At 38.0% G+C, this 17,011-nt stretch overlaps 1 protein-coding gene across 1 annotated transcript in view; it reads right to left on the reverse strand.

Annotated features, from left to right (window-relative positions):
• The window catches only part of LOC135471899 (dystrobrevin beta-like), a 108,559-nt gene extending 93,095 nt beyond the window's left edge, over positions 1-15,464 (reverse strand). The window contains exon 1 of the mRNA XM_064751320.1: positions 15,396-15,464. Coding sequence (XP_064607390.1) covers positions 15,396-15,423 — 28 coding nt within the window. The 5' untranslated portion in view covers positions 15,424-15,464. The remainder of the gene's footprint in view (positions 1-15,395) is intronic.
• Positions 15,465-17,011: the final 1,547 nt, after the last annotated feature.

A 17,011-nucleotide genomic window follows, 5' to 3' on the forward strand; every position in this document is an offset into this window, starting at 1 on the left:
TGACCTGGACTTGAACTCACACCGACCGCATTGGTGGCTTTAAGTGAAGAGGTTTGTCAGGTACATATACATGTAGCTGGTAAAGGCTGAATATCTACCCCATTTACTCTGGTTTTCCCTGGGGCCTCCGTGGCTCAGTTGGTTAGCGCACTAGCGCAGCGTAATGACCCAGGAGTCTCTCACCAATGCGTTCGCTGTGAGTTCAAGTCCAGCTCATGCTGGCTTCCTCTCCGGCCGTAAGTGGGAAGGTCTGGCAGCAACCTGCGAATGGTCGTTGGTTTCCTCCGGGCTGCCCGGTTTCCACCCACCATAATGCTGACCGCCATCGTATAAGTGAAATATTCTTGAGTACAACGTAAAACATCAATCAAATAAAAATAAATAAATAACCGATTTTCCCTATCCATAAAACTGAAGTGAAAAATACTTGAGCACTACAAATCAATTAATCACTCTCAGATCTAGGGCCCCACTGTATCCATGTAAAAATCGAATGGACATTCAAAAATCGAAAAATTCATTTTTGCCCCGAAGAAATCAAATGGAAAAAGTTTAAACTAAAGATTGTCTTGACCTGCCACTTTCATTTTTTCAAATAAGGAGACAGTCACAAATTCCTGGACCCAACCCTACATACACATGAGTGACTACTGAACAAAGATACATGTACATGCATACTGCTACAACAGTGCAGATATCTGCACTGCAGAAGAACGTGGAACCTGTTCCAATAGGACAATGAACCAAAACACCACACCGTATGGAACGTACGCTACAAAATTGTTCCCTACAGGATTTGGATTCAATTCAAGCTCGTAAATATTTCTGCCTTGAAACATGAAAAAGTCCAATGCAATCATAAATTATCTTGTCCGGGCCAGATAATGTTGTCAAAAACCATTAGATTATGCATCAATGATATGAGTGGAAAAGATTGAAGGCATATCGGTATTCTGAATTCATAAACATTAATTCTCACCACTTTAACATTGGTAAAAGATGAAAATCACCAACACTACAGACCAGTCTAAGTATCGATTAATGTTTCCTCATCCTTCCACAATTTCTGACTCCACTGATTAAATGTTTTTGGCCAAAGCTATCTTTGCAACACGCAAAAATAAGCACATGTCCTTCATTTCCAACAATTAAGGAGAGATTTACATTGAAAAGATCTTCCTACAACCCTATTATGATCTTCAATTCTAAATAATTAAACAGTTCTGAATAAAAGATTGTCATTTATGAGATTTTATGAGAGCTGGATAGCGATATAATAAATTCATCAACCCTAACATCTCCCCTAATTTCCATAGCAAAATATTTCAGCCTGGGGTGTGTTTGTAATTCTGGATCAACAGAATCATCAAAGACTTTTGACAATTTATTTGTGTAATAGAAAATATAGAACACGGAGCATGTGTTGATGTAATTTCAGACTAGAGATGGCGTTGCTTGTTTACCCCTCTTCGTAGAAATAGGGAATATAAAGGATCACCCCTGCAGATACATATATATACATGCAACACTATACTGGGTAACTGAAGCTCACACTGTAACACTCAAAACTGAGGAAAATTTCCATAAAATCTGAAATCTGTAAAAATATAATAAAGGGATGTTCTTCAACAATGGAGTTTCCAGATAACATTTTTCTTCATGAAAAGATTATGTAACACACAGACACAGTTCCCACAAATGGATCGGTGCAAACCAAGACGCGTCCATAACAGCATTCAGAAGGCGGACATACAAAATCCTATCACTTGTTTGCATCACAAAATTTTATCCAAAATTCAATAAAAACATGTACATGTCTATAGGAATCCATATGCTGAAAGGAAAAGAATTAAAATGCATTCAGTCAAACTTGAGTCATATGATTTGTTGTTGAATGTTTTTCATGTACAAATGCCACATTCCAACCATGTCCTTATCACAAAACTAATGGCCGTCTGAGAGTCGAAAGAGTATAACAGTGTCAACTTTACATTTATCTGTTCCCTTAAGCAAATAGCCAGCACATCTCTCTAGAGACATTGAAAAACCATCTATCTTAAAACCAGGCTGTGCATGGTTCTGCTATGGCTCTGCGTGATGATGTCCTATTACCACGATTGTTGGCTTGAGATGAAAAAATTCTTCTTTTTTTCTTTCATGCCCAAGCCCTGAATATATCCTACAGTTAACGACCTCAATTTTCACCCACAAATGTGCATTTTTCGAAGCAAATAAATGTCATAAAATGTTACTTTTGGCACCAAAATATTTTTCCATACATTTTCCCAGTAAGATATCATACAAACATACCTCAAAAATTATGCCATGGGCTAAATTTTAGGTCATTTTCTTTTTCACCAACTGATCACGATTTATACAGTGCACTACAGCTAGATTAGTTGGTGAAAAATTCCATGAAATTATAAATGATTTGCTGTCCTTTAATACTTCCTACATTAATTTTCCTTGTTCTACTTAATTAATTTGAGGCTCTTGCTGACTCGTTCATTCACCTAAACCACTGTACTTGTTGAAGCAAATCAGCCTCTCATCAATTAGGTCAAAACTTCTTATTCAACTCTCAACGAATGCAGGTTTTTGTTGGTAGTTAAGAGGTTATCAGGTACCTGTACTTACCAGTAGCATAGCACAATGCTTTTCTGTAGACACTCTGAATTCTTCCACCCATAAACCTGACTGCCCCTTGAAGTTATTTTAAAGTTTTTGAAGGTTAGTGTTAAACCTCAAACAAACAAATAAACTTCATTTCTGTTTGGTGTTGCATGCCATACAAAAGAAAATTTCACTTAATTTACATTTATCTATTTATTTTTTTGATTGGTGTTTTACGCCGTACTCAAGAATATTTCACTTATACGACGGCGGCCAGCATTATGGTGGGTGGAAACCGGGCATAGCCCGGGGGAACCCACGACCATCCATAGGTTGCTGCCAGACCTTCCCACGTACGGCGAGAGAGGAAGCCAGCATGAGCTGGACTTGAACTCATGGCGAACGCATTGGTGAGAGACTCCTGGGTCATTACACTGCGCTAGCGCGCTAACCGACTGAGCCACGGAGGCCCCCGCACTTAATATACATAGAGATTATTATAACAGTGTTTGAACAAAGATGAATCAGCTAGAGTTGTCTGAGGTCAACCTGTCGTGTCAGCCAAGCTCGAAGAGCGCGGCAGATGCTACAACCCGACCTCAGACAGCAAGAGCTGATACACCATCGCGGAACACGCACTTTTATGATTTTTAATTTTACATAATAAGTAGTCAAAGTGCACATGGTTTTTCATCAATCAGTAGACTGACTTGCTACAACTAGAGACTCTGCACCAACAAAATGTAGTTCATCTATAAATGAGCACTATTTCTTCAGCTCCAATGTGATAATGCTCTTTAAATCTCTATTTCAATGATTCAATTGCAAACTATTTAAAATACATCAATATGGTGAACATTCAGGAGCTTGGACAATTACAAGGTCGCCACTTCACGAAACGTGGTCAAATCCCTACCCCAAAGGAATCCCCTGACATGCTCTGTTGTCACGTGAGAGAGACATTTCAATGTGTGGTATGGTTTAAAATCACATCTTGTTTGAAAGAAATGGCTACAGTACATCACGATGACTGGACTCAAAGTTTTTTCAGTGCTGTGTAGCCACTGATCGTGTGTGGCTGTAGCTCCAGTGACTCCAACGGAAATTTTCAAAAAGAGCAGTAAGCATTCATCATGGCTCGCCCGTAAAAACTACTGACGACTGTTGTGAGTGTATGAGCGCCGAATATATTTGCTATTTTTACTGTTTACATTCAGAAGATGGGAACACGAAAGACGCCGAGTTCATGGAAACGGTAGGCCTAAATTTCGGATTCATATGATAAATTTATTCGACCCTGAGTGAAACGAGATCAGATCAGCGACTGTATGGGATTGATCAACATGTGAATATTTATTTGCCCGACCTTGTGTTTAGGTGCTCTAGAGACAAAGTTAAAGATTTTTACCAAGGAGGTCAGTCATATTTTCACTGAGCTTTAATAAATTCCGCAACACTGCGGTGTTAATTCGGGAGCCATGATCAAAGTTTGGGTAGTTTTGGACTTGAAAGTTTTATATTTTCCCCCAGGCTGTAGGGAACATGCTTGTCGTTTCTTTGTGTGCTAAAAGAAGACCATCAAATGTGCTGTCTTTACAATTTAATGTTGTTGTTGTAGTTATGTCACACCAAATTCTGATGTTAGTTCATGGCTTTCCCCAGCAGAGAGTGCTTTAAATGTAAACATTCAAATATAGTCCCTGTTTTCAGAGGATGAATATACGAACCATCTTATACGGAAAAATATAGGATGCCTCTGTATCAGTTGGGTAACGGCCATATATATATATCAAGATGTTCGGGTTTACAGATGAAAGAATTCTTGAGTACGGCATTACACACCAATCAAACAAATAAATACATAAAGATGGAGGAAGCAGGGCAGTCAACATGAGAAACCACTGTACCAGTATGTAACAATTATCAGCCTGACCAAATTCTCACTTTTAAAAAAAGCACCTGGCAAGCCAATTATGTCAGCAACCCACTGTTTCAATCCAAAGGCAACAGCTCTGTTAACGGTTTTCCAACGACATTTTCCAACACCGAATGTTTCACAGAATGTAAACTTTGCAGTTACCTAACTCTTCCAGGTGAAAAAATCTACATGCTATACACATGGTGTTAACAAAACATATGCATGTATGCCTTCCCCATATTTTACAGTTATGGGAAAATTGAAATCAAGATGCCCTGACTGCACATGGAAGGGAGCATACAAATATCTCAGTAAATGTACCATACATGGCATCAGAAACATAAAAGAATTGTTAATGAATAAAAATAAAACACGTCAGCACTTTGTGTACCTTTTAGAATTGAAAAGTTAACAATACTAACTGGGGCATCCTAGTTCATCGCTTCACACATACACAAAAGAAAGATAAAACATTCTTTAAGTTGTTAACAAGTATGTACATATTGAACCATGTTGACAATTAAAGTAAGCCTGAATAAGCAAGGTTTTACAATTCTATACAACTGCAGTAAATCCAACGTCCAGCTTTTATGACGCATCATATTTTACAGTAAATAGCAGAGCATTATATTCCCCAAATCAATTACCTAAATACAATCCCGTTTTCTAAGCTCATATTTATATTGATATTAAATCAAGCTTTAGGCATTACTTCACTGGCTATTATAAACAGAATCAATGCACTGGTCTTAAAAGGTTTATTCATGAGGTTAACTGATCAATAAAGTTCTAATATGGAATGTATGGAGAGCTAACAGGTTCCAGCCAGGGTGGAGGGGTGGGGTTCGGTTATGCAGTACAGGTGGTGAGGGAGGGTAGAGACAACTAGTGCTGTCACACAGTACACATTTTTGTTTTTTGAAAAACTATATGTCAGCCAATAGCCCTATTCAACAAGGTAAAATGTTTATTTCATCCCTCGCCAAATTTGTACATCATGTCCGACGAACTAGAAAGCGTAACATTTCTGATATAGCACTGCTGTCCTGTCATGGATTTATCATGGAGAGCCATTTATGTGTAAAAAAAATAACATATTCTGCATTATAATCAACCTAAATAGGTTAACCCCATTATGAGCGAACATTTTCATGACATGGCACGTCATATTCATGTGCAGATGGGAGACAGAAGCTAGATGACACTGCACAAGTATCAGTGAATACTGACATTGTCACCAAGTCTCCTTCCACCAACCATTACTCATTGTGGCAAGAACACAAATGTTATATTGGTCTGTAAAGAAAGAAAAACCAACAAGTAGACAAGGAAACCAAGGCTCTGACAAACTACAGTACATAACAAAGTTTAAATTTTAACATTTCAGATTTTAAATGTCTACATGCACTCAACACTCAGGTACATGTATTAGACAGGTAAGTTCAGGCTGAATGGGTGAATGAGGAATGCTATACCTCTAGCGTATCCTGAAAGTTGATAAAAATCAAATCGAGATCAGAAAAGGAAATAAAACAAAATTCCCAAAATGGCTGTGTTGACCATTGGCACAGCAAAAATTTAATGCAACATTTTCACTCAACAATCAGGAGTTAGACAGAAACATTAATTTCACAGACTGACATATAATTTAGGCTAAAAACGGAAAACGTCGGGATTTCATCATGATTCTTGAAAAATGCTGTCTATTTATTGGTGAAAACAGTATTCAATCTGCTTACATCATGGTGGAATAACAATGTATCAGCTCAAAATAACAGACTTTCAGCACGGTAATTCCACAACAGAAATCAGGAGGAAGCATATTTTGGCCACGGCAAATGACCCGATGGGCTTCAGGTCAGATCTGTCAAAATTATCCCGACAGAAATCAGACAAGTCGACTGTAAAAGTGACAGTGCCATCAATTAGAGATCCTGCCTGACCTAATAAGGTCCAATTTCTGATCAATACATGGGCAACGGGGCATAGGATGGGCAAAGTACCCTTAGGGAAACCCGCTGCTATTACCCGAAGGGTATTGTTATTTTGGCATCAGTTATGTCGGGTTATATTGCTGTCAGAGAAATCCGGAGACAGTTAAATAGAAATTAGCAACTTCTCAGAAAACCATGTGATATTCGAGTGCAAACACCTCAGACAGGAATCTAATGAACTAATGTTATCTCACCAGCCGTTAAACAAATCTCACACAACATGATAGGAAAGTTGTTTTGTACCATCCTGTACTGGAGAGATGAGAACACAGATACATCAGAGTCAATCTGACAGACACATATAACAACCCATGAGATAATTAAACAGCACACCACAACAGTTCAACACATGCTAAATGACACAAAAATTTCATCCATGACGATGAGCTCCATCTTTTTGTATTAGGAAGTAATACTCCATGAGAACAATTTGCCTCCGACAATATACTGTATTCAAGGGGGGTGGGGGGGAGGGGGGTGGAGGGCGAAACTTTAGGTTATTTACCTTGATTACCACACATGTTCACTACTGTATGTATACTCACTCTTATGTGTTGAGTGGTATCAGAAGACGGATACCCAAGACGGATTTCCCTATAGTTGAACACCGGTTTTATTTTACATGACATCACACGTAACATGATAACAGCAAATGAATACCCAGCCAACCAGGCCAGACCCCGAAATACTACACTAGAATCTTCTAGTAATACTTCAGTGATCATCATACAGCACTGATCCGTACGATCAAAGGCAGCATTCCACCCCCATGCCCAAAAGGCCCCCAACATTATAATGATAACCGTCTTGCCTCTGTACCCTCAGTCTTTTAACTTTCCTTCCATTATCCTACTATCACAATGATATACATGTAACCTAATGAAGTAACGGAACAGTGGAATTACATGTGCTTGTACACTCAAGAGTTTTTGATACAAACAATGAGAGGGTTTGTTAGTGCTCATAACTGAGATGGAGGTACATGATGTACTTTCACAAAAAAAAAAAAAAAAAAAAAAATAGGGGATATTCCAGTTTGTCTTGAAAATATAATTGTATATGTAAATTTTTGCAAGTGAATATTACAGGGATGTATGCAGTTAGGCTCTTCACAATGAGCCATGACAACTGCCACAGCACACCAATACCTGTACCATGCAGGTGTTTTTACACGACATGAACTTGGGTGACTGATCAGTCTGAATGATGTGAATTCTGATCTATGTATATACAATTTATTTATTTAGCTGATTAGTGTTTCACAACACACTCAAGAACATAAGACTTGCATTCAATTTCTTCTGTAAATTTTTTAAACAGTTCACAGTTGATTAATTTATGACTAAAACTTGTTACACTTGTTTCCACATCTTGTGGAATGTAGAGTACACATTGTAATATTCTCTGATGGAAAACATCTTGGATAGGTCAGACAGAAACAAAGAAAAATGTTCTCCTTATAAAATTCATTATTATCACATTATTACATAAATACATGGATGATCATGTCCTTATTAATTGTTAAGGATAACCAAGTTTTAACAATTCTTAACAAATAAATTATATTCTAACACATCAGCCAAATGCATACTAAAAAGGACAAAATAGAGACGTCGACTGCACATCTCTGACCGTATATGCAGTGAATTTTTTCACTGCGACCCAGCACTGCTGTCGAGGAGTAACATCATATCTTTCAGCACGATTGTTTCAACCACAGGAAGGATAGGCTGGTACTGAATACAGTTTAAAACGTATGAAAACAACTATATGACGTTATCAACATGAAGCCGTGCAATCTTTATGTAGGTCAACAAGTTTAACTTGAGGGCGGATTACTTACACTCGTGGACATATCTGTATACACCTAGCATCTACGAAGTATAAACAACGAAAAGTAACAGCAAAATTCTATGTACACATGTTAATTGATTTATTTTAATTTTCCATCGAAAGGTTGACGAAGAACGCTCCAGACTGAAATTTTTGAGCAAGAACTTACTTTAGGAATGTCTGAAAGTCACCCAACAACCAGCGTGGATATATCACATACGAAATGTGGTATTCTCACTGGTTCTCTACATGTGGACCACGTAGCTCTGTAAAGTGGACTCTTCTTGGAGCGATCGACCCAAGAGAAGTATAATCAAAATAAAGGGGTGAATAGGTATCAGTTTGAAAATCGAAAGGAGTAAAGACTGAAAATTAGTGTAAAATACATGTGAACGGGTGATGTGTTAGAATATTATTTCTTAAACATATTTAATGACGTCTTAAATCAGGTCAACTCCATCTACATATAACCCTGACAACGCCATTTTAATTACATGAAAATATATATTGATAAAGTTTTATGAAAAGTGCCCACCAAACAAGAGATTTCAATATTTCTTCTGAAACGTCAAACTTGCACATGACTCTGTTCCCATCAAAATAAAATGGGGCCTAAATGTATTATCATGAAACTTACCCTTCTCCGCGAAACAGCCAAAACATCCCACAGACGCATTGTTAGGTGTGGTAGGGAGTTCCCCTGGATTACCATTACAAGTTTTGTTATCACCAGCACAGGTATCTTGCTTTAATTTTGTCAGGTCAGGGGTCAAATCTCTGACCTTCGACCCTCTGTGGGCGGGTTTCTCCTTCATGACGGACTCTCGCCTGCAGGAGCACAGACCTGTGGAGTGCTGATTACAGATGCCACTATTGTATGGGTAACTGGAGAGCGTGCACAGGTGTGAGTGAGACTCCAAACTTCTTGCCAACAGATGACTTCCAGACACCATACCAGCATAATACGGAATGGCTGTCTGGTATAAAGGGACTTCTCAATAAGCACTGAATGACCAGTCCTTCTGTTTCATAACCAGCACGGTAAGTGTGTCTTGAAGTCAATCGTAGCTGACACAGAAGCAATTTTGTATCCTTTCAAATGCAGGTATCTTTACCTCAAATTTCAAATTATATAACAGTGGAAAAAATCATGTCAACACCACTTTCAGGTCATTAAGTATAAGGTCTGTTTTACAGGTAACACAGGGTTTCTTGGACTATACCTTTCTGGCAGAGTGAAAAAGAGCTTCCCACAAGCCCATCAGCTGTCCTCTAGAATACAAACTATTAAATAATGTTATATCTCATCTCCCCCAATCTTTAATTTATGTAACATGGATATATGCCCACAAGTGCCCTGTAGAACAGGAGTACAACTTACAGGGTTTCTTACAGAGTAGTGTTGCTTACGGATTGCCAATTCACTTATGTTTTCATTGGATTTGTAAATAATTTCGACAATTGAAATGTCAGAGTACTTCTCATAGAAAGAAAAAAAAAAGTATTTGTTATAAAACCTTCATGGTTTCACCATCAAAAAAAAACCCCAAAAAACTTGTGGGCTACCTTTCAGAAAACCTGGCAAAATTTTCCCAAGAACAGCAAACAGAAAACCTACTCAACTGGTGTTTCTTAAGCAAGCAGCCTTGAAGTCTGTCGCATGAAAACTTCGCAGTATTTTTTCTCGGACAATTTCCCACACTTCAGAGAAAAACTCTGCATCTTTCCTGAGATAAAACAATTTTCCAGTGCTTCAGTTGGTCCTCAGAGAGATTCTCAAAAACAGGCATCTGACGGACAAAAGAAGTACAGAAAGATGGTTGGTGTTAACTCACATATGTGCAGACTCGAAGTAACTGATCTATCTGGAAGTCAATACTTGAGAAGGCACCTCCACAGTTTCCAGTCCATCCAGACTGAATGAAAACTAGGGAGCTGTTAGCACTGTTTACACGGCAACTTCCAGGACAGAGTAGCAGCAAATCTGCGCATCTATGATGCGCTTTTACAACAGTCAACACAGACTGAAACTGAGTGATCTCATGTAGCCAATTGATTATCAACTCGCCTCTTTTTAATCAATTCCACTGACTTCCCTAAGGGGAGGAGTGAACCAGACGTTGACCAATGGTATTTAATGCTGCAGCCCTTCCATAAAAGGACAGCCATTAAAAATGTATTCAATGAGGAGGGTCATCCTTTATGCTGTCGTGTATTGTTAGCTTAGTTCTGGTCATACCAGCAATACGGCAATGGACAGCAGGCAAACAAGCCCCAGTGGTTCTCTATAGAGATCAATAGTGAGCAGCATAATCAGAACAACACACCATCCTGAACAGGGCATGAAGTTGACACAATTCCTGAACATAAGGCACAATGACGTCCAACGGCAAATTGGGTCTCTTTCGCATTTCCTTTGACGTATGCATCTGCATGAGCACACAGATTCAACAAACACGCAAGAGACCAAAGAATGGCTGGGCACAGGGAAAATGGGAATATATATAATTCTATCAGAGGTTTTCCTCTTCTCAATTATAACAATTTTAACGGGCAATAAAACCGATTCCGGAGTGATGAATAAACCCACAAAGTAATAATAGTTTGAAAACACATTCACAAGGTGAAATTTGTAGTACTAGCCCTAATAAAAACAGATTCTTTAATAGTTTTGTGGGTCTCAGGTAAGAATCAGTATACTGTGTATAAACTGACATATACATTACTTTTCTTTGTACATAACCTCTGTGGAGATTATGTTTATGATTTATTTCATAAACATTATTGAATAACTAGATAACATGAAAATTTAACAATGATCTCCATTGCTTCATTTACCCCTTTGAGTTTTTAATCAAATGGAAGACAACCTCAACCCTTGGCTTTAAGCCAGGTTTAAAGACAAACTTCTCCAACACCCAGAAATCATGTGTATGTAAATGTAGCTACATGTATGTCATAGGTTTACCAATTTACATATTTGTGTTTGGTCTCAATTTGTTTCTTAGGTTATATAAATCAAGGTTAAACTGAGGCTGTTTTCTTACTTGAAAAAAAAATGAAGCAGATATGTCAAAGGTATGTTTCTACATTTGATTTCCTGAAAACAAAAATTGGAAATTTTTCAATACATATTTGAAATTATGCCATGGTCCTTTATACAGATGTTATCTATCACTGTAACAAACACTTGGTCAAAGAACTGACCACTCAGAAGATGAATTATCATATTTTTTTCTACCTGTCCTACAATTTCTCTACCTTAAAGCACTCCTGTCTTGGGGTCTAAATATTTTCTTCACTTGAAAATAAATGCAAAAATGCACTTGTTGCATGTCAAAAATTACCTGTCGGGAAACAGGTGGACAATCTGTTATTTAGACCGCTAAATAATCAGCCCCTCTTGTTATGGCTTAGGTTGTACTTGTACGGTTGATCACTTCACGGCTGCTTGATGACTGTACTACTGGACAAGCCATAAATACATGTACACATACAGCCTTCAGTTTTAGTGACCACACAAGCTTTCAATCAATGTTAATGGGCTTCTCTGTACAAGTGGCCACCAAAACCTAATCATTTAACACTTAGATCAAGCCATTCTTCATTCCCTTTTGGCAGTATTGTAATGAAAGCAATGGTCTTTGTCAGGGGATCATTTCCAACAACTGCTTGCGTGTAAGGCCTTTTACAGCCAGTACATAAATCAGGCTCTCATATTCTTAAAGGCTAGTACATGCAGAGCCTATATCTTTAACCTATCATCTGATAAACCTGGGAAACCTATACAGGAAACTCCACACTAATTTATATGTTTGTTTTACAGGCAGAATATAATTTTTTTTTCAATGTCTGAGGACGGTATAAATATAAAAAATATAACTTGAAAATCATCTGAAGTGTGTAACATATAGACTGTCCCAGCAATTTTTTTCTGCTGAAGACATATTAACATCATCAAAAAGCTTTGAAACACTAGAAAATCATAAAAACATCAAGATGGAACAAATCAAAAAAGTGGATTTCAGTTATATTTTTATTCCTTTTTTTATTTTTTATCATCGGCTCGCCCAGACTAAACAAACTAAAATTGGTGTAGCCTTATATTAGTTTTTTCTTCTTCCCATAGTAAAATGTAGTAAAATGTTTCATTCATAAGGTCGTCTTTATTGAGCACATAGGCAGAAGAACAAAACTGCAATTAAGCTAGATGATTTCCCATTGTTTTTCCCCAGCCCAAACCAAGTATTTAAAATGGCTCCCTACATTAGCACATACAATGCACAAAACTATGATTTAAGTAAACATAAAACTTGTGATATCACAGGACCTGACACCATACACATGTATTATCATATGGTTCATGAAGCCCACCTCACCTTTCTAATGTCAGCAAAAAGTAGTCAAGTACATGTACTCGTACAGGTCTGTATTTTCATATATGGTGGATGGTCTATATAGATGTACACATGCACCAAATGATGATTACTTCCAAGTTTTCTTTGCCTTTTATTCCGATAAATTTTTTTTTAGGGTGGAAGGAAACCAGGCAAAGCTCAGGGAATAAGTTTAAAACATGTAATCGTTTGATAAAAGAAGATTTAATATGATCTATTAATATGGCAAATCTCTAGAGCAAATCGGTCACACATAAAACACCAATCAAATAAATAAATAAAATAAGTACATAAACAAATCTTTGACAAGACAGAATTTCTTGGTGCCCCACCCTGCCTTCAATGATCCTAGCAATATTTTCGTGCTCTAAATGTTCTTAAATGGGCAACCTAAAAGGCTTTTTTATGCACATTTTAACCAAGTCATTAACATGCATAAAATATTAAATCCAAAAGTACCATTTTATAATTAAAATGTTCAGTAATGAAAGCATTTCAAATTTTAAAAATATTTTCTTTTCTTCTGCAGTTTAAGTGTGTCTCTATTCTTAACGGCACAACTTAAAAGTAATTGTTCCACAATTCATTTTTCAAATTTGTTTTGTCACCGTGACCTAACTTGTAAACAGAAGAAAAACGTTGTTTCTTTGCTACCAGATCAAACCAGAACACGGCTAGAATGCACAAGTAGTGCTACAGCACATTTCATTGTCAACAAGGGCCAAAAATCAATACTCAAAGATGAAAACTGGAGACTGATTTCTGCGATGCACAGTCTCAGACTGAGTCACAGAACCCAATCTGGTGTGGCAAGGGATGGCCCCTGGGAGAGAACATAAGACGTGTTTAGGACACATGTTGATATCATGATAATGCAACTGATAGAAGTGCACATCCTGTGTTTGAACAAGGACAAAAGAAGCTGGCTTTCTGTTCAATAAACTAGACTTCACAGTAAGCATAAAAGAAGCAGCAGTTTCTTAGCTTTGAAATTAACGACACTATAAACGTGAAAATTAAAAGATACATGAAACACATGGTTTTTGTTTCTTAATATGCACTTTATGATGTGTCCTAAGTTCTTAATACACACAAGTACAGCAACAACAACAACAAACAAATGCTCAATCTTGTTCTTGCAACGGATACAATGGCTTTGAACTAAAAAAAAAAAAAACATATTCCTCAGGCCCAAGCATATGGTCCGGAAATTAAGCAGTCTGCTATCATGATGGCAACCATAGCAGCTGTTAAACCAACTCTAGCTAGGAAGATGAGATTCAATTAATAACCACCAAATAATTCTATTATCACATTTGTTGTCTGGAACCAAGTTTTGTTTTGGTACCTTACAACCCTTAATCCCATCTGAAATTAGTATGCATGGGATTAATGGACACGGTAATTTACCACACGCCCCAAAATAGGTACAAGGCAGATATCTGCAGAAAATAGATAGCTTGACTAATTCACTTGTTTGTTTATTTCATTTGTTTGTTTCCTGTGTCTGTTTTACAAACAGTTCTGATATATGCACAATTCGTGTACTCAGCTAATTAATATCAATTATTTTTTGTTGGTGAGTATGAATATGTGGCAAACATGGTGGGGAAAACAGAGGGGGCAGTGTGGGGGTGAAATTACGGGTGAGAATGGTGTGTGAGTTGGGGGGGGATGGGGGGGGGGGGCTGTTCCTTCTTACCTCCGACTTTGCCTAAATAAATGGGAAAAATACCTTGTACATGTGATCAGTAACATGCGTCTTTATCTAGCGAAGACATCTTCTTCATTATCATTTTTTTACTTCATTATTTAGCCTATTTGACTGAGGTTTAAAAAATGTACCCAAGAGAATCTCTCAGTTTTTATTCTGTAAGACGGGTTGGAAGATGGGGATCACGTGACCACCTTTTCGTGTGTAAAACAAAATGTCCATCCAATGTTAAAGCGTCAGGGAAAAGGTCACTTTTTGCCATGGACTTCGCGAACGACCAGTAAGGCCTATAGTTGTACAAAATAACAAAAGCTCTGCAGAAATACTCAGATTATCTGGAAAGCTGAAAATTATACATAACCAACGGATACAAGTTCGCTGACAACGATTCAAAATTTAGCATTTTCCTATGCAATAACGTTGGAAGGACCCTTTCTTTTTTCACCCACGCCTTAGTTACTTAGGAGATCACATGGTCTCTAGCTTCCGATCCGTCTTACTGAATTGGGAGCACATCTGACATTGGTTTGGGAACATCCTTGGCCAAACCAAACACCAGAGCAATCTGGGATAGCGGGACAATGTATGAAATTAAATGTACACCCAAAATGGTACTTCCTGTTAATGTTTATACACAGAGTCAATACTTCTGCTTATACATGTCATAAAAAAGTTAACAACAACGACGTACACATTACAGCTAGGACACATATGCTACAAGGGGCAGGCGCCTGTGACTACAGGTACTTCCAAAGTAAACAGCGGCAAGAGCATTTTCACCGAGGGTCCATTTTTCGACATTGTTGTCAAACTTTGAACTTCGCGGTCAAATTTCATTGTGTTTTTGTTCTAAGATGTTTGGATTTCTGGGGTCTATTCCTTTTGATTCAAGCGTGTGCTTTAGGTTGCATAATCATCGTACTTACCAGAGCTCCCTCTGTCTTCTTCCTTCATCTTCAAAGATGTTCCTTGTTGTATTTCTTAGCCCTTGCCGTCCACCCATCGAACGTCGTCAACCACCGAGTTGACCTACTTAAAACTTTGTCACACTTTCGGGTCACACAAAGAATGAGGTCGAACTGCACGTGACCTACAAACGTGATGCGTGGGAGATTTATCTTTGGCTAGAAATTACGTGGTCCATTAGAGGCTGTGGTGACTTCTTGGGACATCCACTTTCATTTTCATGCTGGTTTTAGATTCCTAATTTTCTTTACACGCTTTATGCCATAAAACAAGACTTGTTTCAATCAATCTGTTTTAGCTTTCTACTAGCTCGAAAATCCGATGACCTGAATCTGAACTAGACCTTACCAAATATTTAAAGATCACTGGCGATTTCTTGGCTAGCTTTCTACGTAACCGACCTCTGGCAAGATGTGTTACTTTAGTGATTATCTGTTTTAAAACTAAAGCAGTATTTTGCACTGCCTTCTTTATAAACTGATTTCGTTCCAAAGCATATGAATTGATAAATGTTGAAGTTTTACCTGGAAGAACCGCTGTGAAGATGGTTTTAGAAGCACAGCTCAGTACTGCATGGGTCAAAAAAAAAATGGAGAGGTATTCTAGCATGAAAGTCATTTTAAAAAGCAGCCATGTAGCAGGACCTAATTGCCTGTTCTCTAAGTAAGCGGAGTATCAAGCCAGAAAGTGTCATTATGACCAAAATTTTAAATATTTACAGCATGATGTGGCTCAGTGGTTGATCTGATACCAAAAGGCCAATTTAATTGGTGGATGCCTAAGTTTAGGAGGAGCTGCAAAGGTAAGACAGTATTTAACTCTTCAAAAATGGCCATTTCTGACAAATAATGTATTTGTACATGATTTATTTGATTGTTGTTTAATTACATACTTAAAAATTATAACTTGTAAATTATAAGACAGATCAATTTTATCATTGGAGGAAACCAGAGTTATGTTGTAAATACCCATCTTTGGCAGAGTGGGGGCTTCTGTGGCTCAGTTGGCTAGTGCAGCGTAATGACCCAGGAGTCTCTAACCAATGCGGTCGCTGTGAGTTCAAGTCCAGCTCATTCTGGCTTCCTCTCCGGCCGTATGTGGGAAGGTCTGCCAGTAACCTGCAGATGGTCGTGGGTTTCCCCCAAGCTGTGCCCGGTTTCCACCCACCATAATGCTGGCCCCCGTCGTATAAGTGAAATATTCGGCATAAAACACCAATCAAGTAAATAAATGAATACTTTGGCAGAATACTGACAAATTCATCTACGAGTGACATAAAAGAATTCATACCATCTTGATAGAAGACAAGTGGTCTTCAACCAGTGCCAGACAGCACTAGCAGGCAAATGAGTGTCTTCTACCCCTTACTGTCACCAAGGTTCCACAAGTGAGTGCGAGTACTTGGGGTTTAATGTTGTATATTTTTCAGTCATATGACAATGAAGGAATCCTTAGAGTGAATGTAATGTGCCTCCTTGTTGCAGGACAATTTCCACCCCTCTTTTATCAAGTGCTGCTTCACTGAGATGACTTACCGAAGGCAAGTAAGCTGCACCGCCCCAGCCTTAAATACTGA

The sequence above is a fragment of the Liolophura sinensis genome, chromosome 7 (assembly GCF_032854445.1).
Source record: "Liolophura sinensis isolate JHLJ2023 chromosome 7, CUHK_Ljap_v2, whole genome shotgun sequence".
Lineage (NCBI taxonomy): Eukaryota > Metazoa > Mollusca > Polyplacophora > Chitonida > Chitonidae > Liolophura > Liolophura sinensis.